At 45.5% G+C, this 25,546-nt stretch overlaps 1 protein-coding gene across 6 annotated transcripts in view; it reads right to left on the bottom strand.

The window, feature by feature from the left end:
- ACTR3B (actin related protein 3B) overlaps positions 1–25,546 on the bottom strand; it is a 146,201-nt gene that overhangs the window by 70,004 nt on the left and 50,651 nt on the right. For 5 of the 6 annotated variants that reach the window (XM_087433501.1, XM_087433518.1, XM_087433490.1 and 2 more), the window contains 4 exons: positions 22,862–23,035; positions 21,300–21,392; positions 3,277–3,402; positions 2,255–2,338 (listed from right to left, as the gene is read on the bottom strand). In XM_087433501.1, the coding sequence (XP_087289627.1) occupies positions 2,255–2,338; positions 3,277–3,402; positions 21,300–21,392; positions 22,862–23,035 (477 nt within the window). Of the gene's footprint in view, positions 1–789; positions 1,692–2,254; positions 2,339–3,276; positions 3,403–21,299; positions 21,393–22,861; positions 23,036–25,546 lie in introns of those variants that run through there. The other variant, XM_087433507.1, reaches the window with a different exon arrangement.

Below are 25,546 nucleotides of genomic sequence, written 5' to 3'. Positions count from 1 at the left end.
TTACCATGCTGAGAGGAGAATTTACGTTATTATTCCTACACTTGTTTCTCAACTTAAATAATAAAACCAAATGTTTCTTTACAAAGGCAAAATTTCAGAGAATAAAATATACTTATGGGGGCCGGTGCAGTGGCGCAGTGGTTAAGTGCACACGCTCTGCTTCGGCAGCCCAGAGATCACAGGTTCGGATCCCAGGCACGCACCAACACACCGCTTGTCAAGCCATGCTGTGGCAGCGTCCCACATAACGTAGAGGAAGACGGGCACGGATGTTAGCCCAAGGCCAATCTTCCTCAGCAAACAAGAGGAGGATTGGCATCCGATGTTAGCTCAGGACTAGTCTTCCTCACACACACACACAAAAAAAACAAAAAAACATACTTATGACTTAGAAGAAATACCATAAATATAACAGTTTAAAAAGTAAATAAGTACTATATGAAAAATGGACTAAAACTAAATCTCTTAATTTAGCAAATTATCTTTTAAGCCAGTAATCTACTGAAAGCTTAAAGTAATGCATTCTGAATTCCTAGGAAAGACGTTGGAAATTATTAGGATTTCCAGCCCACCCCCTGCCCCCCCACCTCTCTCACGTGGTCATCCACACCACTTCCAATGATGGAGTGGTCACTGCAGGATAGGCAGTCCACATCGCTTTAGGAAATTTCCTTCCACAAACTTGGTATTAATCATCCAATCATCCACTGTGAAATAAACTTCAAGATTCTTTAAAAGAAGTTTGGGCACAAGGCAGAAAATCAAAGACCAGTACACCACACCAGGAAGTCCATACAAACAGTCTAACCGCTTTTATTACAATGTGCAAGGTGGTATTTCATCCAACACTCACCAACAGCAAACCAACATCTTCTATAAAACAGTTCCAGAAAGTTCAAACAGGAAAACAAAAAGATACATTATCTGTAATAATTCTCATACAATACTGTTTAGTATTTAAACTTCATGTCACTCCAGTAAAGTGTAATCATTTTCTAGCAAACGTGGCAAAAAAGTTTGCTCTGTTTTGCCTACAAACATATCAGAACATGCCTCACAACTAAAAACGTGTTATTACAGCACTCCAGACACCAATATCTATTCGTGCTTAGGATCAGCCAGTTGTACCAAATACCATAAAATACAAAATGATAGGAAATATAAACATCAATTTGTATTTCAAGTTTATAACATTTTATTTACAAAAATAGGCTGGGAGGTAAAGGGTTTACAGCCCCATATTCTTTCCTGGGGGATCTATTTTGCGCCATGTTCTAGGGTTTTTTCCCTAACAGTTTTTAAAGTCGCAGTTGAATTCCTTCAGAATTATATTTGTCAGCTAGAAGCCCAGATGGAGAGGCAGAGAGGGAGCAGGGGCACAGAAGGGGGAAGAAGGGACGGGCATCGGACAGTGGGCACATAAATGGCTTTTATTGAACTGACTCGGTGGTGCCTCATGCACTCGGCGACACAAGCACGCTTCTCGACACCAACACCAAACGCCACTATCTACAGGAGCTGCGGTCTTCTCCGGGTTCTGAAGGACACTTGCTCACCAACATGACACTGCCGGAATGAGGACGCCACGGCCAGCACTAGGACATGACTCCAAAGACAGGGTTGTGGCGGCAGATGCTGGGGCCATACTCCTCATAGTCCTTCTTGGTGTGACACACCTGGAAGAACTCCGGCTAAGGACGCAACAACCAGAAGGAACAGAGAAACATTCCAGAAAGGAGAGAAAATCAAATCAACTACCAAGCAAATAAGACTCTCCTCATGCAAAACGTCCACTCCTTCCTTCCCCAGATTTTGTTGTAAGATTTTGACCTCTTCAAGGGACTGAACTACTAAACAGGAGTTTATTTCATTTTTTAAAAATTTTTTCAGCCTTTGTTTAGGACCCACTATGTGCTGGCCCTAAATTAGCAATTCGTTAGCTATCCACAAATTTGAGGGGGAAAAGTAATAATTACTTGGAGAAGTCACTGATTAATGAACATGTTTTAGGTTATTTGGGGATTTCACTTATCCATATTATCTGTATCCCCTAATTAGCCAGGATACATACTAATTAGCTGTGCAATTTAAATGATCACTAAAATATTCTTTGTATCTCACAGAATGAAACGTGCAACCATTTAGAGCCATACACAACTAGAACACACACTATTTAACCTTCATAAGACAACATTTATTCAAACAACAGAGAATACAGAAATGGAAGTCTAGAACCGTCTAGAAAAGGACTTACGGTTGAGGCAAGCATTGAGCCTCCAAACCACACGGCGTAGCGCTGCATGTGATGTGTTATCACCTGAACCTCCACGGGCTTGGGCTGGAAAGATAGGAACAAGTGTGACTCACAGTGCAGGTGCGTGCTCACTGCCATCCCCTTTCAGCGGACAGAGGACAGCCCACTCGAGCGCCCGGAACACAGGGGCCTCGCCCCATCCTGGTGTTACAGTAAGCCCCTCCCTCCCTCACACTCACACCCCCTGTGAGCATGAGCCACGCTGCCTCTGAAAGGAGGTTCCCAGCCGCTCCTGCTGCCCATCCCCCAGTCCCCGCCCTGGGCCCTGCAGAGAACAAGACACGCAGCCACGGGGGGTTCTCGTTCACAACACTAAAGGCACCCGAAAGAGTAAAAAGCCTAAGCAACTAACCCAACTGATTTTTTTCTTACTACAAATTAGATGTTTTAGCACTGTAGAGACAATGCCAAATAACACTAAGTGTCCCCAAAATACTATACGAAATTACATTTTGCCAGCAGTGGGATTCCCCAGGCGAGAACCACACTGCTCCACTCACCCTACCCCAGCCCCATCGCCCTTATGAGCCGAGGAAAGACCACCAGCTAGTTGAGAATTATTACCCTGGAGGAACACACTGTAACTCCCCGCTAACATTACTTATTTTACTTTAATGAGAACATCTCCAAAGGACATTCAAGATCCTCACCGTAAACGGATCCGTCTCCTTGGGACACTAGTCACTACACTACGTGCCTGATCTCTCACAATACAGAAGAAACTGCCAGCAAACATTTGCGCGTCGGTAAGAGCATCAACCGCTGCTGCTGCATCACTAGGTCTGAGTTCGGGCAATAAACTCCTGACCGTCACCTCACAGCGTGGCTGAGAGAGTGGTTCAGACTTGTCTCACCTCACGCTGCCAGCCAAGCTGCGCTCCTTCGGCCTCGAGTTAGGAGAGACCGCCAGGCCAGCTTGGGCACAGAAAGGCCACCACGCCCGGGCCGGCCCAGCCTCCTACCTTGATCCTGCCCCCGCTGAGCTCCTCACTGAGCTTCAGTCTGGCGTCCACCACCCTTTTCAGATCTCTCTGGAGTCGCCGTCCAAAATCCCTGAACATCGTCGAGCCTCCGGAGAGAACGACATTCTAGAAGACACAAAGCAGAGGGGGTTCCCGGGATGAAATCGGCCCCCCACACTGTTGTGGTAACCAGCCCACGAGAAGACTCCCACCTGCCCAATCGCGTGTAACACCCTTCAACCTACACGAAAAGATAACAATCGAAGCAAAATTAACGCTATCAGAAAAGTGCCCCCTGTCCTGTCTCTCCTGCGGCACAAACTCTTCCTCTCAGTGCTTGTCCTTAGTCGTAACCAAGTGAAAACACGAAGCAACGCAGCTCCCTGGACAATGCAGAAGCTTCACAGCGACCAGGAGGCCAGCACAAACTGCACAAACTGACTTGTTGTAATAAAAAGCTAAGGCCAAACTAACCTTGAGCGTTAGCTATGTTGCCTTAATAATCACTGGGAATAAAAGGGCCCTTCTGCAGGTGACGGTTATGTTCTGTATCTCAGGTGTGGTGGTGATTACATGGATATACAAATTTGTCAAATCTCTTCAAACTGTACACTTAAAATGGGTTTATTTTATTGTATATAAATTGTATCTCAAAGTTGGATTTTTAAAAACAGGGCAATACAACAGAAGGTGATGGAGGAGGCCTCGCTGAAGAGGCTACAGCTGAACCGAGACTAAATGACCACAAGTCCAAGAGGCCTCACCCCCAGGTGACAGTATACGCTCTCTAACTCTCTATTTTCTTAACGTACTCTACCCGTGCGAGGGAGAGAGGGGACAGCCAAACCGTGTAAACTCACTCACATTTTTGACATTTACCTCCCAGCAGCTGCTGTGGAGAACGGAACACAATACGGCCCAGGCCTTCCCCCAAAGCACGCTCAGCTCCCGCCCCGGTCCCAAGCCTTTTCCTTGGGGTTCCGAAACTCGAAGGGGACCCAGTAAACTCAGCAGACTCCTTAGGATTGAGGGAGGAACAACCCCTGGACTCAACTCACTCGCCCACACAATAACTGCCCACCCGGCTCCTTCTGCCCTCTGAACACGCCTGTCGTCCTGCCCTCTGCTCTCGTGCCTCCCCACCAGTGAGCACCTCCCTTCACACGGACACACGACAGCGGACACCCCAGGAGAAAGGCCACGTTCTCCTGCGCCAGGCCAGGTAACAGGTCTAGAGCTCACGTCTGGCTCCTGCCTGGGCTTCTGCACACCACAGCTACCGTGGATCCATCCCCACGTGCGAGGTCCACACAGATGTGACAGAATCAGCAGGTCTGGGGTCGGGTAACAGCACAGAGCTGCTAACGTTTCCTGCACATTCCTAACTAGGCAGGCTGCCGGCCACAACGGCACCCTTTACTCTGCTTAGCTACTGCTTCTAAATCAGTGCTCCCAAATTATTCTCACTTCTCTCATGCTGCAATTCTGGCTCTCCCTCTAGATTAAGCTCTATCTGCAGAAGAACTCCAGCCTCCAGGTTAGAAAGGCCCCTGCACGGACATGGCCTGAGGTGACCGGTCGCATGAGAAGCCTGGTCAGAGCAGAGAGCTGGCTGGCTGCCATGTCCCATTGATAAAGCCTCCGCTGCCCCTGGATGGCCCAAGCCTGACGCCCATCCCACACCACCCCTCATGCTGACCCTGCTGCGACACCTTCCCTGGCAGAGATTCTCAGGCAGAAGAGGGGCCCTGCCAGAGTGGGATGGAGGAGGAACGCAGGTCTTTTTAAAAGGAACTGTGTAGTACGCACTGCAGAAAGCTAGGCTCTGTGAAACCATCCTGCCTGACAGGAATATGAGGTTAGAGCAAGAAAAACAGTAGAAGACCAGCTTTTAAAAAGACAAACACTGACCTAAAATCCTGTTTTCCCGACACGGCATTCCAAGCCCTTCCCCATCTGACCCCTGACCCCTGCCCCACTCTGCTGGAGCCGGGGGTGACGGCCCAAATGTGGCTCGCACGCCCCTACAACGCACTCGTGCTGAGACCTTGAGCAAGCTGCAAATCACCTCACCTCTCTGGACTCCAGTTTCCTTATCTGCAAAATAACAGGGCCAGGTAGACCTCAGGGTCTTTGAGGAAATTAAGAAAGGTAACGTACGGGCAGCGCCTGACCCAGGGCGGGCATCTAGAGCGGGCACTCTCACATTTAGAGATTGGCAGGGACCCGGCGCCCACCCACACCACACAGGACCTAGCAGGGCAGGCCCGCCCACACCCCGCCGTCTGCCTCCCCTCCTTGAACCCCATCTCTGGGCCCAGTGCACAGCAAGCCGTGGGTCCTAGACAAATGTTTGTGGGTGAATGGAGGAGCCCAACAGTGAAGGACGTTTGATTTACTTGACTCTGGAATAAAGGGGGGAGAGGAAAGGAAAAAGGATCCCCGAAAGTAATTCAAGAATCACAAACAAGAATAACTAATCATTTCTAGTAAGTTCCTGAACCTTGGTTATCTCCTCATGCTTCTCCCTAGAGCATCGGTTCTCAACTGAGGCGATTTTACCCTCCAGAGGGCATTGAGCAATGTCTGGAGAGGTTTCTGACTATCAGGGACGGGGAGGGTGGTGTTCCTGGCATCCCGGGGGTAGACGCAGGCACACTGCTAAAGCTCCTGCAGTGCACAGGCCAGCCCCGCAGGAGAGGAGTACCTGGCCCAAATGTCCACAGCACCAAGGCCCTGCCCCAATGGGGCCTGTGCACCAGCAAAGACAGGGGGCGCCGGGGAAGGGGTGCGCTGCTCTGCAGCCAACCCCAGGTGTACAACAATCCCAACGGGCAGCAGTTGCTGCAAAAAGAAAGCAAAAGAAACCACGCAAAATCCCTGGGAACTTACAAAACAGAAAAGTCAATCAGCTGGAGGCCACCTGGGTGTCAAAGAATCTGGTGAGTTGGCCCTGAACGCAGAGCACCATCCAGAACATCGATGACAGTCATTTAACGGAATGCAGTAACGGTGCTTACTATCTGCCCAGTACTGTTATAAGCATTTCCACGTATCAACCTGTGCATTTTCCCAACAATGGCATGAAGCAGACACCACTACCCCACTGGCTGATGAGGATAATGAGGCCCAGTAAGATCAAGCAACCTGCCGAAGTCACACAGCCAGACAAGCAGAGTAGAGGGACTCAAACCCTGCAGTGCGCACACCACCACCACACTCTAACCACTGGGCACACTGCCTCCCTTCCGGTGACAGAGAACTCTGACCCTAGCTGGTTGGACGGACGGCTCTCCACTGTGCTGAGCTGAAATCCCACCCACAGGCCCTGGTTTTGCCACTTGGCACCACTGCTCATCCTCTTCCAGCAAACTGGCCTTCCATGCTCCCTAATAAACCTTCTCTTCTCAAGTCACATGACGCTGTGTCCTTCAGCTACCCCACAGGACAGTTTTTCAAGACCTCCCAATATTCTGGTAACCCTCCTCTGTATATACCACGAAATGTGATAACAAGCCTCCTATAATGTGCCCCCTAGACCCCGCAACAGAACACAACCCCATCAACGCAGCACTGGTGCAGCATGTCATAGTATACATAAACTCTAAACGGGGAAAGGGAATCCGGCCCTGAGGGCCGATCAAGGTCAAATGCCTTAGCATCTCCTAATACAGCAACAACAAACTGTGGCTGTGAAAACCTCGACTCCCAAGGCAGTGGGAATTCGAGGAAGCACTACTATCTTTACAGTCCCTTTGGGGGAAAGGGACTGAACACATTCTTACAGTCACCAGCCAGGGTGCACATCACAAACAGGAGATCAAACACTAAGGGTTATAGTAACTCACCAACAAAAACTTTCTCGTCTCAACTCTCAACTACAAAAATACACCTGTCCCCTCACCCCAAACAAATTTCAGAGGAAAAGTTCTGTTACACAAAGAAAAGGAGACCTAGCCCCACCTGGCAGCCTCTTGGTCCCCTACACCATCAGCGTGCTATTCCTATGCTTGAAAACACAAGGAACAGATTACAGAATGAACCACAACCAAGACCAGCCCAAGGCCCCCAGCCGTGACCCCACAGACCACCCTCAGTATGACAGGTGTTGTTACTACCAACACACAATCCCATTTTCTCTGAGAAGTGACAAGGTGGAGAGCCTGCCTTTCATTCCTAAAGCATATTCAGCTGGATTCTGGAGGAGATGATGTACACTAGAGACGCCCAGAGAGGAGCGGAGGGGGCGACAGGGAGAAAGAAGGCACTTGGCCCCATCCATCACCATCTCAGCCCTCCTCCCCTCCTGTGACGGGCTCACCTGCGTGGAAATGAGACTGGTTTCCTAACCAGTCTTTATGAGCACTCAAATGTTACCTGAACTTATTATTTTCAACCCAGTGACTGTTCAGAGAGATCCTGACAGTTTAAATTTCGTTTATAGGCATCATTTGCTTTGGTTTTCTATTACCTATGCTTGTTTCACTTTCAGATGGGGAAAAAAACAGAAACAAAACAAGAGAAATGAGTGAAATTACCAATAAATGTATTCTTTCATCTTCTTTCAAAGTAAAGCAACAGTGCTTCTTTTAATGACTCCTCACCTCAGAAATATGAACATTTAGCCTAATAGTATTCTCAATCAATTTCCACATAGAAGAGTAAGTAAATATTCTTCTAAGGAAGCCTTTAAACAAGATATCACAAATAATAAAATTTTAATATTCTAAAAGAAACCCATTACTTACAGAACAGAAACAGACTCATGAGGCAGATGATCACAACACAAGAGTCTGTGGAGAAACTCCCAGCAGAAAACCCAGCACAGAGAAAGCATTTTAAAATGTCCTATTTATTTAACACTGTTTTCAGAATAATGCAAAAATTGCGTATACTACCACTTTGTTTCACTGTTTGTAAAGCACAGGTCAACGTGATCTCTTAAAATAAGATTCTGAACTCAATGTTTATTTTAACAGCTTAACAAATAGTTACTGAGCCTATATTTCAAAATACTTTTTTCACTAAGATTCTAGATTTGGCCTTAATTAAGCCCAAACTCCTTAGGACAGCATACAAAGGCCCTTCTGCCTCCCCACCTCCTCCCTGGTCATGCCCCGGCCCCTACAACTCCAGGTTCCTTCAGCCACTGCACATCACCACGTGTTACCTGGGCCTGGAGCCGCCGCTCATTGTCTCTCCAGATCTACAACACCTCCTTCCCTGCCTTGCGCACAAGGAGCAAGGGCGCCGCCTCTGAGCTCACAAAGCACCCCGTATTCTTGTTCATTCATTTCACAATATTTATTGAGAGCTTACCATGTGCCAGGAACTGTTCCAGGCACACTGGTCAGCACTGACCCTAACACATCAAAAGGGGGAGACTCAGCTCATAAAGATAAATCAACGAGTAAAGAGCACATTTGAAGGTAAGTGCTACAGAGGAAACCCTAAAGCAAGGAAGGGTGAAATGGACTGAAAGGGACAGGGTAGAGATGCATTTTAAACAGGCTGGTCAGGAAGCCTCGTTGGAAGACGACATCTGAGCAGGGACTGGAAGGTGCCGACAAAGGGAGTAGGTAGACACCTGGAAGGATCTTCCAGGCAGGAGGAGCAGCAGGGATGGAGGCCCTGTGGCAGAAGTGTGCTTGGTGTGTTTGTGGAACAGCAGGGAGGGAAACGAGGGAGGCAGACAGGAGCAGGACGTGAGTTCCAGAATTAACGGACCAGATCATGCACGGCTGTGCAGCCCATCACAGGAGCGGCCTGGACTCTAGGTGAGCTCTGAAGGCTCTGGAGGGTTCTATCACAGGGCCTGATCTGCCTGAGATAACAGAGTCACTCTGGCTACTGCACTAAGAGGCTAAAGGAATAAGTGAGGAGGCAAGTTAGGGTGCTATTTTAATAACACTAGCAAGAAATGATGGTGGTTTGAACCAGGACACCAGCAGATTGGGTCATGACAAATGGTTAGCTTCTAGATATGCTTGAGAATGAAACCAACAGAGCTTGCTGACAGGGTTGACGTGCACTATGAGAGAAAAAAGGAGTCAAGAAGACAATTTCCAAAGGTTCTGGCTTAAAAACTAACTGAAAGGGTGGAGGTGCCATTAACTACAGGTGGAACGGGTTTCTGGGGGAAGATCAAGAGTTCAGCGCTGGGCATGTGGAGTCGGAGGGCCGAGCCAACATCCCAGAGCAGGTGGAAGAAGACTGCCGGATCTATGGGCCTGCAGTCTGGGCTGGAGATAGCAAGTCTGGAGTTACCCGAGGACAAACAGTATTCACAGTTAATGAGACTGGATGGTAATGAGACTGGATGGTATCACAAGGGAGCAGATAGACACACAGAGGAGAGGGAGTCAGGGACAGTCTGGACGCATTCCACAGGAGGAGGAGGAGGTGTGGAAGAAGCAGCACAGGGCACTGGGAACCAGCCTGCAGCAAGGCAGAGGCAAACAGGCAGTGACGGTCTCTGAGCCAGAAGGGTGGGCTTCGGGAGGAGGGCAGTCGACCGAGGAGTCACACGTGCCTACAGGTCCAGCAGGCTGAGGCCTGAGCACTGGCGAGGGTAGAGCCGTGAGGAGGTAGCGGCTGACTGCACAGGAGCAGAGTGGGGAAAGTCATGAGGATGACGTTATGTCTGGAATATGATGAAGAGACAACGTGAGGAAAGGAGCATAGGAAAAGCTTTCAGGAGTTCTGCTGTGCAGGGAGAGCAGAGACAGGGAGCAGCGGGTGGACCAGGAACTGGAGCTGAGAGCGGGCTTCGTAAGACGGGAGAAACAACGGCTGTCCCAGGCGGACTGGCAAGACCCACAGCGCAGGGAGGACTACAGGAGTGACGTTCAGAGGGGAGGCGTCCTCGGGCGTCTGCAGGGGAGGGCTGGCCTTACATAAGGGCATGAGGAGCTAGCAGAGCACCAGGGACCCCTTCCCACAGTAACATTCTTAAATGCATAAAATAAAATACAGAGGATTACAAAGGAAGCCAAGTACGCTGAAATACAATCACCAATAATCAAAAATATCAAGAGATTTTTCTAATGTGTGATAGTAACTTATGTGCTTCACCCTGAGCAACAAAAGCCAGCAGCAGGTCCTCTGAAGAAGTGATGCGCATAAAACGACACTTCATGATATCGGCTACCACAGCTGGAATGTGGCAGGAAACCCTCTAGGATTTCTAACTGGCGATGAAGCCACAGGTACAACATCCAGTCAAAGACAGAGTATCCTTCTGGTTGCTTAAGATCATACCCACTCTTCTCTTTCTCTCGCACTGCACATCTACCCCTTTAGAAAATCCTGTTGGCTTTATCTCCAAAATACATCCAAAATCTAACCATTTCCCAAATTCCATGACTACGTCTTGCTGGATTACTTGAAAGAATCCCCCAGCTGGTTCCTTACCTCTGTCCTGTCCCCTACAATCTACTTCCAACTCAGCAGCCATGATAATCATGTTAAAACACACCATATCACGTCACTCCTATGCTCAAACCCCTCCAATGGCTTCTCAACTCCCTCAGGGCATACATTGAAGCCCTTCCAACAGCTCACAAGACCCAGGGCCACTACACAGGCCGAGCACTGCACAATTCCTGGCTGCCACTCACTTAGAGCAGGGGTTGGCAACTTTGCCCATGGGCCAAATCTGGGCCACTGACGCTTCCAGGACGACCTGTGAGCTAAGAAGGGCTTTTACATTTCTCAAAGTTTAGAGGAAAAAATCAACAGAAGAATATTTTGTGACACATGAAAATTGCATGAAATTCAAATTTCAGAGTCCATAAATATAGTTTTATTTGAAGACAGCCCTGTTCAGCAAGTCGACAATATTTACCATCTGGCCCTCCAACCTCGGATTTAGACTGTGGCAGCCACGCCCCTCCTAGGGTGGAGGCACTTACAAGGCCCTCTCTGCCTCCTCCCAACCTCACCTCCTTCCCATCTCCACCTGGGAATTCCACTCCACTCACACTGTCCCCTTGCTCTTTCCAGAACACACAGGCCTGCCCCCGCCTCAGGGCCTCTGTGCCGGCTGAGGCTTCTGCCCAGATGCTGTGTGGACTGCTCTCTCCCCGACACCTGCATGGCTTCCTCCCTCACCCCCCTCAAGCCTTCGCTCAAATGTCACCTACCACCTAGGGGAAACTGAGGCTCCCCACGCTCCCAAACCCCAGCCCTCCCTTTCTCCTTTTCCTGGCAGCCTTCCTCCCTGTACTATGTATTTTACTCATTCGTTTATTTTTGTCTATTGGCCCCACAAGAGTATAATCCCCATGACGGCAGGAATTTTTCCTGTTTTGCTCAAGCTGATCCCACAGTGCCCAGAACAACAACCAGCACACAGCAGGTTCCCCATAAACACTGTTCGATGAGTAAATGAACTGAGGACCTTGCAGTGCCCGCGCGGACGCCACCCTCACCCCACCTAAGTGTCTGTGCTCAGGCCCTTCTCTTGCCTCAACAACCCTTCCCTCCACCCAGCAAAAGCCTCTACTTCTGCCTTGGACTCCAATAAGCCAAGTTCAGCTGGTGGGGGGGAGTCTCTCTCCTCTATATTTTCAAAATGCATAGTGTTTATTAGGGTCGTGTAATAAGAAGGAAAAACTCCTATGCACTAATCTGCTGAGAGTCATATCAGATCTGATTACTCATTTACTAAATCAGAGAACAAAACTCCTCTCTTCCCTTAATTGAATCAATTCAAATAACAAAAATGCTTATCTCATACAACTACTTGATTGGAATAAAATAAAATAAAATAAAACGGTAGCATTTTCTCTGAATTAAACCTAAACTAAACTGATACTATGTCATTTCAAATCCCTGGTCTGTCCCACTATCAATAGTAATAACAGTAACAACACACTCAGCAAGTGCCAGTTATGACGCTAGGATATCCACTGTCCCAACTACGCCTCCCAGCAACGTTATCATCCCATTCTACTGATTAAAGTGCCAAGAGTCAGCACTAAGTAACCGGCCCAAAGCCACACAGCTGGTAAGCTGCAGATGTCTCTGACTCCAGAGCCCATGCTCGTGGCCACGGGATTCACAGAATACGATAAAATAACAACAATCTTTACTTAGCACTTCCTGCGTACCAGCACTGCGCCTTCTCCTCTGTAAGGATTATCTAAGTGAACCCCCACAACGACTCTGTAGACAGTTACAGTAATTACGCCCCCTCACACCGGAGGAAGCCGAAGCTCTGACAGACAGTCACGATGCTGGTACGAGGCTCAGGCAATAGGAAAAGTCTGCCATTTGGCTCTGGAGCCTACACTCTTAAGCGTTATGATACAAAAATAATACTTCTTGAAAAACTTTAAACAAAAGCCAAAATTCAATGTGATTCACTCTAAGGGCAGTTTACTTCAGAAAACAGACCAAGTGATTCCTTATCACACAGAATGGAAGCAGTCAGTCAATTTGGGGGTTAGGGTTCCAGCAGTCAGCAATTCTCTGGAAAGACATTTTCCTAGTACCCAACATTATTCCTCTGGCAAGCCCACTGAGGATTCTGAACCAAAAGTGCTCCAAGACCTATCGACCCAGGTGAGCACTTCAGCCAGAGAGCATCTGCTCCAGTCGGTCAGCAAATTCTCAAATCAGAACCAGCCGACCCAAAAAGCATCACTAAATACACACTGCCATGGGTGACAGAGTACACCCTGGGGAAGAAAGAAATCTTGACCTAAGCTAGAAAAGTATCAAAAATCTAAATGTAGGAGAAGAGTTGGATACTGAAACAGACATAGGATGGAGCATTAGATCTCATTAAAAAGAATGTTTCTGGGGCCAGCCCCATGGCCTAGTGGTTAGGTTCAGCACGCTCCGCTGTGGTGGCCCACGTTCAGATCCCGGGTGCGGACCTACACCACTCGGCGGCAGCCACGCTGTGGCAGCAGCTCACATACAAAACAGAGGAAGACTGGCACAGATGTTAGCTCAGAGAGAATCTTCCTCAAGCAAAATAAATAAATAAATAAGAATGTTTTTGAAGAATGTTAATTACCTAAGAAGCTGTTCACGACACAATGCTAATATACAGGATATGAAATATAAATATAGCATGATATATCTACCTATTTATATTTCAAAAAAACAAAGAGAAAGATAGTCAAAGTCATAACTGATGAGCAGTGATTACAGAGGAGTGACTTCTGTTTTCTTCATTAAAGATTCTGGTACTTCTCAAATTTTCTGAATACACTTTACGTTGGAAATAATAATCTTTGCTCATCTGTAGCGTCTAAACTTTCTGTACTAAAACTCTCTCTCCCACGCAGTCTTCCAACCTGCAGAAAGGCTGCGGATCCCTGTTTGCAAGCACACTTGCACTCAGCACACTGCCCCACCTGTCTATCAAGTGTACAGTGTCGACTGGACTTCTCAGTCGCCCTCACCAATTACAATAGGACCTCACTTTGCGTCACAAGTGTTTATTTCATGATGTCAAGTAAAAGTCTCAACTGTAAATTACCTCTACAAACGGAGAGGCCCTGTCTTTATGCTAGTAAAGAATATTGTAGCACATAACATTATAAACACTACACACGACCTGTTAGTTACCTGAAATTTAAGTCAGAAAGACTTAAAATAAGGGCTATAGTAAGTTCATTTAACTAATACCTAATATGGTATTAAAAATAACAAAAAATTCCCATTTCTTAATGCTAAGTGTATTTTGTGCTAGAGGCTCTATTCTTACTCTGAATCCAGCCTGACAGACGCACGGGGCCCCCTGCCCACCCTCCTGTGCGCCTGTAGCTAGACGCAGCTAGATGCAGGCGCGATGTCACGTGCTCACAGAGAAGTCTCCACCTGACGCTCACTACAGGCGAAGGCAACTCCATCAGAAGCTCCTGTAACTCTCTCTACACTCTATTCTTGAAAGGCTATCCCTTTTTAGGGACAGGAGCTTTTTACCCTCAAACTAACCAAAAGCCTGCAACCCCAGCAGGGCCTGAGCAAACCTATTTCTACACTGTGGGCTGTGTGACACCCCACAGCAACCCAGAGGAAATCCGAGGATCTCGGATGGGGGCAGCTCTCAACAGCGGCCTGATCACAGGGATGTCACAACCAATGACAAGTAAGTCTGGAAAGTTCTTCTCAACCTGGCAAGTCAGCGTTCAGTTGTCAGCATCACTCTCCCCTCCCCAAGAACACAAAAATAGGGCCATTTCTGGATCCATCAGCAGGAAGCACCAGTTGAGAGTTACCGGGGAAACGAGTGTGGGGGCTGAGTGAGCAGAGCTCTGGAACCCTCTCTGTCCACTACCCTCCCCAAACAGAGCAGTTACCTTCTTATCTGCTCACATATTTGGCTTCAATCAGGATTTCATCTGAATGAGAAGCCTATTTTGAAAAGGATTGAAAAAACCAATGATACCTTAAAAGACGTATTTTTCTCTCTCAAATATTAAAGATATTCGAACTCATCAACATTAAGAAAAAATAACATACATAACTCATTACTTTGCAATATGCTTTTCTGATTGAAAAAGCATTAACATAATTATGATATATATACCCAATTCAAGCAATTTCTTACAGAAAAATCAATCCTTGAACTATATCAAGATGTATTCTCATCTGCTTGACAAACATAACAAATAAGAATTTTTAACAACTCCCAACCCACTGCTAAAGCAGAGTATAAAATATTTTCTCACTGGCCCCACCCTCCCTCCTGGATTTGGTTCCCACGACCTTCCACACCACCTCAGGCTCCACCCAGACTCTGAAACATCTGCCCTGCCACCTCTACCTGTGCTCATTAAGCTCCCTCTACCTGGCTGGTCTCCCAGACCTCATCTCTACTGGCCAAGCCCTCAGACTCAGCTCAGATGCCACCTTCTCAAAACCTTTCCTGATGCCCTCTAACTAAACGCAACCTGCCCCTTCTCTCGATTACCATAACGCATAATTCACTGTAATGACATTTAGCTTGTAGTGGTTCCCATTCGAATTATTTCGGTATTATTTTTAGCTTTTTTACAAGCTCTTGAAGACAAGAACCATCTCTCACTGTGTTTTAAGCTCCTATCCAAGTCCCTGCACACAAGAGTCCTCCCGAGATACAGCAGCGCTGACTGGAGCGCCTCAGGCCAGTGTCCATCTGCTTCATCTGTGAAATGGGTACAGAAACAGCAACTCCCTCACAAGACGGTTGTGAAGAAAGTGCTTAATCCAGTTCTCAACACATACAAACACTCAATAAATAAATTCTAGCTGTTTATTAAAGGATCTTCTAAAAGTCTGCGAATAATAACATGACTTCTTCAAGGAAAATCTGTTCAGAATGGAGACACTCCAGGCTGTTTCTGAACAATGATAATGAGGCATCTGGAGAGCAATTAACCACAAAAAAGCAAATCTGAAATTTTCTATCATTTAAAAAAACTACATTTAGAAGTTCAGTCATTTTCTGCAACTTCCTAAGTACAGAATTGATAGAAACCTGAGACTTAAAAATACTGGGAAATGAAGTTAATTGTGTTAAATGCCCCTGTATTTGTTGAGCTGCCTTTTCTGGTCCTCACCCAAACCACATTCTCATCGGGGCTTCTTCGCCCATCACTCCGGACCTCTGCTCTCACCTCCTTTAGCCAACAATCCACGGGAATCTGCTGACATACACAGCCACTGGTGCCCAAGACAATTATTCCAAAGACAGGACAGCAGATGACCAACACCTCTTTCCTACTCTCTACCACACCCCCACTAGAAGAGTGACTTTGAAGCGATGTTTTTAACCACTATCTCGTGTCACCTCAAGACACGAGGTCACACTGTAAGGGTCACTAGATCTGACCACCGTGCAGCTGCTTTCGAGACAGCCGAACATCTCTAGTTAGGGTGGCTGGGAGAAGAGCACTGAATTTAAGAGACAAAATAACAAGCAGAGATTGTGTAGGAACATGCACACCTCGGAGATATCACAGGGTCAGTTCCAGACCACCACAATAAAGCGAATGTTGCAATCATAAGTGAGTCACTCAAATTTTTTGGTTTCCTAGTGCATATAAAAGTTATTTTTACACTACACTGTAGTCTATTAAGTGTGCAATACCATCATGTCTAAAAAACACTTCAGGGGCTGGCCCGGTGGCGCAAGCAGTTGGGTGCTGCGGTGGCCCGGGGTCGCAGGTTCGGATCCTGGGCGTGCACCGACACACCACTTGTTAAGCCATGCTGTGGCGGCATCCCATATAAAGTAGAGGAAGCTGGGCACAGATGTTAGCCCAGGGCCACTCTTCCTCAGCAAAAAAAAAAAAAAAAAAAAAGAGGAGGATTGGCATCGGTTGTTAGCTCAGGGCTGGTCTTCCTCACAAAAAAAAAAAAAAGGTAAAAAATAAAAAAATAAAAATAAATAAAAAACACTTCACTGATAAAAAATGCTAACCATCACCTGAGCCTTCAGCAACTTGTAATCTTTTTGCTGGTCGAGGGTCTTGCCTCAATGTTGATGGTTGCTGACTGATCAGGCTGGTGGTTGCTGAAGGCTGGGGAGTCTGTGGCAATTTCTTATGAAGACAGCAATGAAGTCTGCCGCATTGATTGACTCTCCCTTTCATGAACGATTTCTCTGTGGCATGTGACGCTATCAGACAGCATTTTACCCACAGTAGAACTTCCTTCAGAATTGGAGTGAATCCTCTCACACCCTGCTGCTGTTTTATCAACAAGTTTATGTAACCCTCTAAATCCTTTGCTGTCATTGCAACAGTCTTCACAGCATCTTCACCAGGAGTACATTCCATCTCAAGAAACCACTTTCTCTGCTCATCCATAAGAAGCAACTCCTCATTTGTTAAAATTTTATCATGAGATTGCAGCACTTCAGTCACATCTTCAGGCTCCACTTGTAATTCTAGTTTTCTTGCTGTTTCCACCACATCTGCAGTTACTTCCTCCTCTGAAGCCTGCAGCCCCTCAAAGGCCTCCGTGAGGTTTAGAATCAACTTCTTCCAAACTCCTGTTAATGTTGATATTTTGACCTCTTCCCATGAATCACAAATGTTCTTAATGGCATCTAGAATGGCGAATCCTTTCCAGGTTTTCAATTTACTTTGCCCAAATCTATCAGAGGAATCACTATCTATGGCAGCTACAGCCTTACAAAATGCATTTCTTAAATAATAAGACTTCAAAGTTGAAATTACTTCTTGATCCATGGGCTGCAGAATGGATGTTGTGTTAGCGGGCATGGAAACAACACTCATCTCATTGTAAACCTCCATCAGAGCTCTTGGTTGACCAGGTGCATTGTCAATGAGCAATAATATTTTGAAAGGAATCTTCTTTTCTGAGCAGTAATTCTCAACAGTGGGCTTAAAATATTCAGTAAACCATGTTGTGAAACAGATGTGCTCTCATCCAAGCTTTGCTGTTCCATTCATAAAGCACAGGCAGAGTAGATTTAGCATAATTCTTAAGGGCCCTAGGATTTTCAGAATGGTAAAAGAGCACTGGTTTCATCTTAAAGAGTCACCAGCTGCATTAGCCCCTAACAAGAGAGTCAGCCTGTCCTTTGAAGCTTTGAAGCCATGCATTGACTTCTCTCCAGCTATGAAAGTCCTAGATGGCATCTTCTTCCAATATAAGGCTGTTTCATCTACATTGAAACTCTGCTGTTTAGTGTAGCCACCTTCACTAATGATCTTAGCTAGATCTTCTGGATAACTTGCTGTAGCTTCCACATCAGCACTTGCTGCTTCACCTTGCACTTTTATGTTATGGAGACGGCTTCTTTCCTTAAACCTCATGAAGCAACCTCTGCTGGCTTCAGACTTTTCTTCTGCAGCTTCCTCACCTCTCTCAGCTTCATAGAATTGAAGAGATAGGGCCTGGATCTGGATTAGGCTTTGGCTTACGGCAATGTTGTGGCTGGTTAGATCTTCTGTCCAGACCACTAAAACTTGCTCCCTACCAGCAATAAGGCTGTTTCGCTTTCTTATCATTCATGTGTTCACTGGAGTAGCTCTTTTAATTTCCTTCAAGAACTCTTCCTTTGTATTCACAGCTTGGCTAACTGTTTGGTACAAGAGGCCTAGCTTTTGTCCTATCTCGGCTTTCAACATGCCTTCCTCACTAAGCTTAATTGTTTCTAGCTTTTAATTTAAAATGAGAGATGTGCAACTCTTCCTTTCACTCGAACACTTAGAGGCCACTGTAGGGTTATTAATTGGCCTAATTTCAATGTTGTTGTGTCTCAGGGAATAGGGAGGCCCAGGAGAGGGAGAGAGATGGGGGAACAGTGCAGCAGTCAGAACACACACAACATTTATTAAGTTCACAGTCTTATATGGGTGCAGTTTGTGGCACCCCAAAACGATGACAACAATAACATCAAAGATCACTGACCACAGATCACCATAACAAACATAATAATAATGGAAAAGTTTGAAATACCATGAGAATTACCAAAATGCGACACAGAACAGGAAGTGAGCAAATGCTGTTGGAAAAATGGTGCCGATAGACTTGCTCGATGCAGGGTTGCCACAAACCTGCAATTTGTAAAAAAAACACAGTACCTGCAAAGTGCGATAAAACAAGGTATGCCTGTATAGCTTTTGTGGTGGCTAAGGCAGTCACCTGGAAGTGTCTAGAAAGTAGATGGGAATTTGAGGCTAGATCTGCCAAGAGTGGTGATGAGGGAGATCCACTCAGGTAAAGCAACGGCACCACAGCAGCCTCTGCATAAGACTTGCTCATTCCCAGGCCCCAAAAACTCATTTTTCTCTCCTCTACTTTATAAGTCATATTCTCGCCCCACTTTTAATCCCTCTTGTCTCTGACGACTCTTTCCCAGGTTTAGGTATCAAACCCGATATACAACCCCGGCCTCATCTGACTCACTACCACTCCTACATTAGACACAGTGAATCCCATGTGAGTGCAGTTTCCACACAGTGTCACACATTTCTCTCATTTGCTTGCCTCGTCTCACTAGTTTATAAAGCTTCCTTGAGTTCAGGGTTAGTATATATTGTTTTGTTTTGTACTTAGCATAGTGTTATTAATAATTTAATAATTCCAAGACTGAAAATGGCATCGCAGTGGAATTTCCAGTCAGACAGGAAGGAGTGGAAGAGACGAGAGGCCGCATCTTTCAGGGGACCCTGCACAAGCAACAGTAAAAGGAAAGGCAGTCTCACCTTCCTAAGCAGCAGAGATTGTGCTGGCTTGTCCAATCTTACCAGTCCAAAGCGATGGGGTTAGGGAATTTGTCCTGTGACGAGAGAGAGTGCAGGACCAGAAAGAAAAGTCCAAGACCAATCTGCTCCACCTCACCCAGGTACCTCTAGTTTTGCCTCCTTTTCCCATCTCTGGGGCTCAGTGTCATCAGCTACACGATCTCCAAGGCCATTCCTACTTCAAGAATCCTATGAATCTACTGAAAGTGAACTAAACTGTCCCATCACCCCATCACAAGCGATCTGTAACCGCTTGCACAAGTTCTGTGTCCATTATGATGGAATGAAAACTAAACAGTGTACACTTGCCCCCTGCTTTCACGGACAAGAAGACATAGCTAATGTTAAGTGAGAAACGTGGAGAACAAGACGTGGGGTGGGGGGGAAGCTCGGCCCTAAGCTAACATCCATGCCAATCCTCCTCTTTTTGCTGAGGAAGACTGGCCCTGGGCTAACATCTGCGCACATCTTCCTCCACTTTATATGGGACGCCACCACATCATGGCCTGACAAGTGGTGCATCGGTGCACCCCGGGATCCAAACCTGCGAACCCTGGGCTGCCAAAGCAGAGCTCGCGCACTTAACCGCTGTGCCACCAGACCGGCCCCAAGACATGCTATTTTGCTAAACTTTAATACTCCAGCCTGCCTTTAGTTTCCCCTTCTTGCACATTTTATTGGAGGACAGAGGTGTTTAATTAAGGATATGCAACAAATAAAAATATAATTATAATTTGTTTTCATCCATAAAAAGTTGTCTATATATGAAAATTTTTTCCAATAATAAAAATAACATTTAACTATAAAATCTCAAGCAATTTTAAAACACAAAAAGTAGAAAGTAAAAGTTACCCATCTCCCACTCCCAAACATATTTTATTTAAGACTTTAGCACACATCATTCAAAATCTTTTCTTATCTATATACACAAACTATATTTTTACATAAAACGAAATAATACTGTGTAAATTTTACAACTTGCTTTTTCACTTAACAATATATACTATAGACAGCTTTTCATTTGAATTTACATTGACTTACCTTATTCTTTTTAAAGGCTGCCACAGTATGCCATTGCATACATGAAACAAAATTTATTAAGCTCTCTTTACTGAGCCTGATTCTCTCTCTCTAAAATTCGCTACCTAAGTTTGAGTAAGGTAAGAAGAAGTCACGAGGCTGAGAGCGGATAGCATGATTCATGCAAGCAGAGCTTAATAAAAGATGAAGGAAGGCTAACTGACCATCACCTTCTACACTCAATATTTGGCTGCCAGCAATACTTCCTTTTATCCTATAATTACATGGACTAGCTTTTTCTCATTTCAAGTTTCAAAATTCCCTGCAATCAAAGAATTCTGGAAAAAAAATCACATGAGCATTTTCTATTTGATTGTTTCATTTCAGGCTCTAATTCCTTTCTGGCAACAACACATTTGGCCCTGAACCTAAACACGCATGCAACAAGACCAGTGGAATTCATGGACAGCATGAGGGGAAGTATCACTTTGATATTTCAGTCAATACACATGGTTAAAATTGTTCAATTTAAAATACAGCTTGCCAGATAAGAATAAAAGATACTAGAATATTTAAATTAAATATTTCTACTTTCCAAACATTTAAGTCATCTGCACCCCAAGAAAAGAAATATATTTTACCCTTACACCAGCCCTTAACAAACCCTACGAAACAGGAGGAGAAGTAGGACAGTCTGCGTGTTGATGTTAATAACCTGTTCTAAGAAGGCCGAGCCTTCGGTTCCGGAAGGAAATCAAAGCACCTCACCCAGGCAGCTCATACCTTATACAGCGGGCGACGCACGTCGATGGGACAGTTCTGTATCACTTCATCAACAACGTCCGAGATGGATTCCATAAAATCTGGGTTGGCAAACTAAATTTTACACAAATATAAAAGAAACATGACACATTTCTCTCAATAGGACAAAACAAAACTCTTGAAAAAGTAACTTTAACAAATACAGAATTTACTATACCTTTAAAAGCTCCACACTGGAATGAAAGACACGTCAAATGAATCCCATGCGACTATGTGTGCATGGAGTGATGATAACATATGTCCCCTCAAGAGATGAAATGTGTGGGTTTTGAGAAGGAAAAATAAACAGTAACAAAGGCCACTGCGTTATGAACACGCAGTGAATCATGCCAATAAGAGACTGTAAAAAGCATGTACACGATGTATATGATATGTAATGAGAAACGCTGAGTATATCACTTATGAATATTAGTATTATGAAAAAATTAGCCAGGATATAAGAAAAAAAAAATCAATGAAAAACCACTGTAACCTGGGCTAGAAGACTGGGGGGAGGGGGATGTGACGCTGGTGGCTTTAAAACGAAACAATCAACATGATAACTATCATGTTACTGAGCAAACAGCCTTAGATTCAATTCTATAAGTTAAATAAGCTAAAGTATAAATAATTCAATTACATTACATTTGAAATATGTTTTAAAAATCAAGGAAAGCTTTAAGGTACAGTAGTCTGGAGGGAAGAAGAAGGTAACACCCAGTTGCTCACCAGCCAGACATTGTCGGTTTTACGTCTATTTTAAATCAGTAATATCAAAGGCACGAGTGAATAAGTATGATATTAGATTACAGTAAGGCATACATTCTGTGCCTCCTGTGTACAAAATAGTCACATACGCATCTAAAAATAGGCAGCAGTTTGTAACCTACCTATTGAATATAAACTGAATTAACCAGGAAAATACAAATAAAATGCATTTTATTTAAACCTTAAAATGTTGCCTCTTAATTACTGCTTCTGCAAAAGTAGTACTAATTCTTTCTGATTACTGGTTAAAATGACAATATCTGTAATTCCTAAAGACTGACTAATGGAAAGGCTGGTCCTCAGACAGAAGCTTTAACTAACTTGCAGCAGGGAACACAGCAGGACCAACTGTGCTCGGCTAACAAGTGGGATTAGGAAGGACGATCACAAAAGATGGAAAGGTTATATGTTATCCCCTTTTATACAGAGGCAACTTTCATTTGGCCCCTGAGGTTAACTAGTGTTCATGTTAGTATGAGATTAATTTCAATTCCATTATCTTCTAGTGCTCTTAAAACTTCTTCCTAACCACTCGTGATATCATCAGTCGTTAACTATTTTAACAGATAATCAAGTCTCTGGAGAGGCAAACGGAAACGGTCAATCAAGCAGACAACGCACAGGGGCTGTACCAGTCTGCAGAGCGATGCACACCAGCCATCCTCACTGAAAGGCGATCATCTTGCTCAGTGACCAACTGATCCTTATGCACACCAGGTGGCAGTATCGCTCCGTATATGCCATACCTCAGCACACTCAAAAAGCAAACATCTTACCTCTGGATGAAAGAAAATTTCAGGTCCCAGGAACCTTTCGTAGCCAACATCTATGATGAACTTCTTCTGGTTGATCGCATTAATACCCGTGTACTGTTTGACCCACTTCCGGGGATCCACGTCATACTTGGCAAATTCCTTGACTATATCAGGGCAAATGTAACAGTATTTCTCCTGCACACAAAGACGTCACCAGGCATTAACAACTACCCAGAGTCTCTTCCCTCTGGCAAATACTTAGTAACCCCAAGCATTAAACACACCCCTGAAATGAGTCCTGCCCACACACCATATCAAGCCTCATATTTTCTCATCTTTCGTAGTAGACATGACTACGCGCTGATTTTGGACATTAAATCTGCTTTCTTTGCAACCTGGCTATTAATCTCAGCCTTACTCTATCAAATTTTTTGACGTATTATCTGAAATATTGTCTAAAGATGTCTACTAAGTATCATGTCTCCATCTCCTCTTTCCTTATTCCTCTTAGCCCCCACATGACACCTGCCCAGGCACTCACTGCCATCCACTGTGGACCAGCAGACCTGCACATGGCCCAATCCACTGAATGTGGTAGACTACATCCTGATGCCCACCACACTCTATCAGCTGTTCATTAACCTGCTGTGCAGTTGGACACAGCAGAGTCATGGGCTCCACGACAAGGATTTATTAAGTGCCTAGGCACGTGGGATGCACAAGTGAACAAAACACACACAGATCCCTGCCCACTGCAGCATATGCTTTGCCTGAGAGTCAGACAGTAAGCAACAACCATAATAAATATGTAAATGACATGGCACGTTCTAAGGTGGTAGGGACCATGGGAAAAAGCAAAGGCAGACTTAGGTAGGAGGACTGGAGTTGCCGACTGGAGTTGCTCCTGCAAGAGAACTTGCTGATGGTTTTCACCTTGGCACCAGCAACCAGCCTGAGACGTGCGAAGCGCTTCTGCAGCATCAGGTGATGCTTAATTGGGGATCTGTGGGTCGATCATCTGTCCTTAGACCTAACCTCAGCAAAGCAGCAGGTGGCACTTGGACGCCAGCTTCTGAAAGTAAGCTTCCTGCAGGCAAGAGCCAGGCGGGCTCTGCTCAACACCTGGCACTGTGTCAGGCACACAGGTGGCACTCATAACACATTTTGAAAGGAACTCTGAAGGTGTTTTCGTGATATTAAAAGTTACCTAGAATCCCTGAAACATTCTAATACCATCCTTGATAAACTCCAGCAGAATTATAAGACTACTGGGCAAGATTTGTTACACAACTCTGTGTTCCCTGATAATAGAGAGTCAGTCCATACAACTTTATAAATCTACCAGGCTGGAGACAAAAACATTAAGCTGTCCTTAGAGGCCCGGTCAATTTCTTACGGCACCTCCACTGGCTTAACTGATGGCAGGAAATGCCTCAATAAAGTCAGGTGGAGTGCAGCAGTATTAGTCTTAAGTTCTGGGCTCATGCAGCAAGGCTGGTGTGAACCATGATCTACACAGCCTCAGGCCTGCTCAAGACCACAGGAGACGGCCACGGTGGTAACAAGATGCAGAGGTAACTCGAAACCACTCTTTCCAGGATCTCTCTACAGAAAGAAGTGAGACGAGCACTAACAGCGGGGCTAACCCCCACAGCAGGGTCAGTGAAGCCGATCTGGCGAGTATAAAAGGAGTCTCTTCACAGCTGAACGGGCCAGCTCCGATTTCAGGGTCAGAATTGGACCCCAGAGAGCCAGTGAGTCAAGTAAATGCCACCAACAGGACCAGGAGAGCAACTCACAAGTCATCACACTCAGGAATCTTTACTGAAAAGGGAACACTTGCTCACCAGATCGACCCCTGAGCATTGGGAACAAGAGGTTCAATTCTGATTCACATTTGTAACAGATCTGGGGTGGCGAGGGAGCTTGGATCAAATATCCAAATTTCTTTCATTGAAGAAAGGCAAGGAAAGAAGAGGGAAAATCTTGGCAAATATTTCAGTCTAAAAACAAAGTCTTATGATACTTCTATAAAGTTTCCCCAGAGGAAAAGGACCAACTCTTCCAGTGTGCCCTGGACTGCCCTCTCCCTGGAAACTCCAGTCCCAGGAACACCAGAGCAGCTGCACGCCACTCGCAGGAGCCCTGACCTACACCAGTGCACCCTGTCCTAAAAACACCTGTTTTTACCAAGAGTGTCATGCAAAACGGGGGAGTCATCTCTGATGCTTCCTTTGCTTCAACCAGGCTCGGCTACTAGGTGCCTAGACGGGAGAAAAGCGGGGAGGGGGGCTGAGAGGGTGTTAGGTTCGCCTCCCCTTAAACTCCTCTGCAGCTTAAAAACTGCGTTCTACAAGAAAGGATATGCTCGAGGTCACATGTCACATCCCACACTTAAATTCTCCAAAAACAAACAAAATCCTTCCCTCTTCATCTATACAATAATTATCCCTGCATTACTAAGAATCTCTTGCAATCTGACAAAAAATAATCATTTGTCCTGATTTTGCCACCTGAAAAGAAAAGTTCCTTTAAAAAAGGTCAAATGCTACGTATAGAGTAATACAGAGACTAAACTGATGGCCAGTCAAGTGAACATTTTAAATCAGGACCAACAGCCATTTTTCTCCTAATCTTATTGATTTAATTTTAAAACTTCCTATAACTTTTCTAGCATGGTAACTAGAGTCTAGAAACTACAGGTGG

Source organism: Ceratotherium simum, chromosome 1 (genome assembly GCF_057802395.1).
Source record: "Ceratotherium simum simum isolate JZ-2026a chromosome 1, ASM5780239v1, whole genome shotgun sequence".
Classification (NCBI taxonomy): Eukaryota; Metazoa; Chordata; class Mammalia; order Perissodactyla; family Rhinocerotidae; genus Ceratotherium; species Ceratotherium simum.
This window is presented reverse-complemented; position numbering and strand designations above follow the sequence as displayed.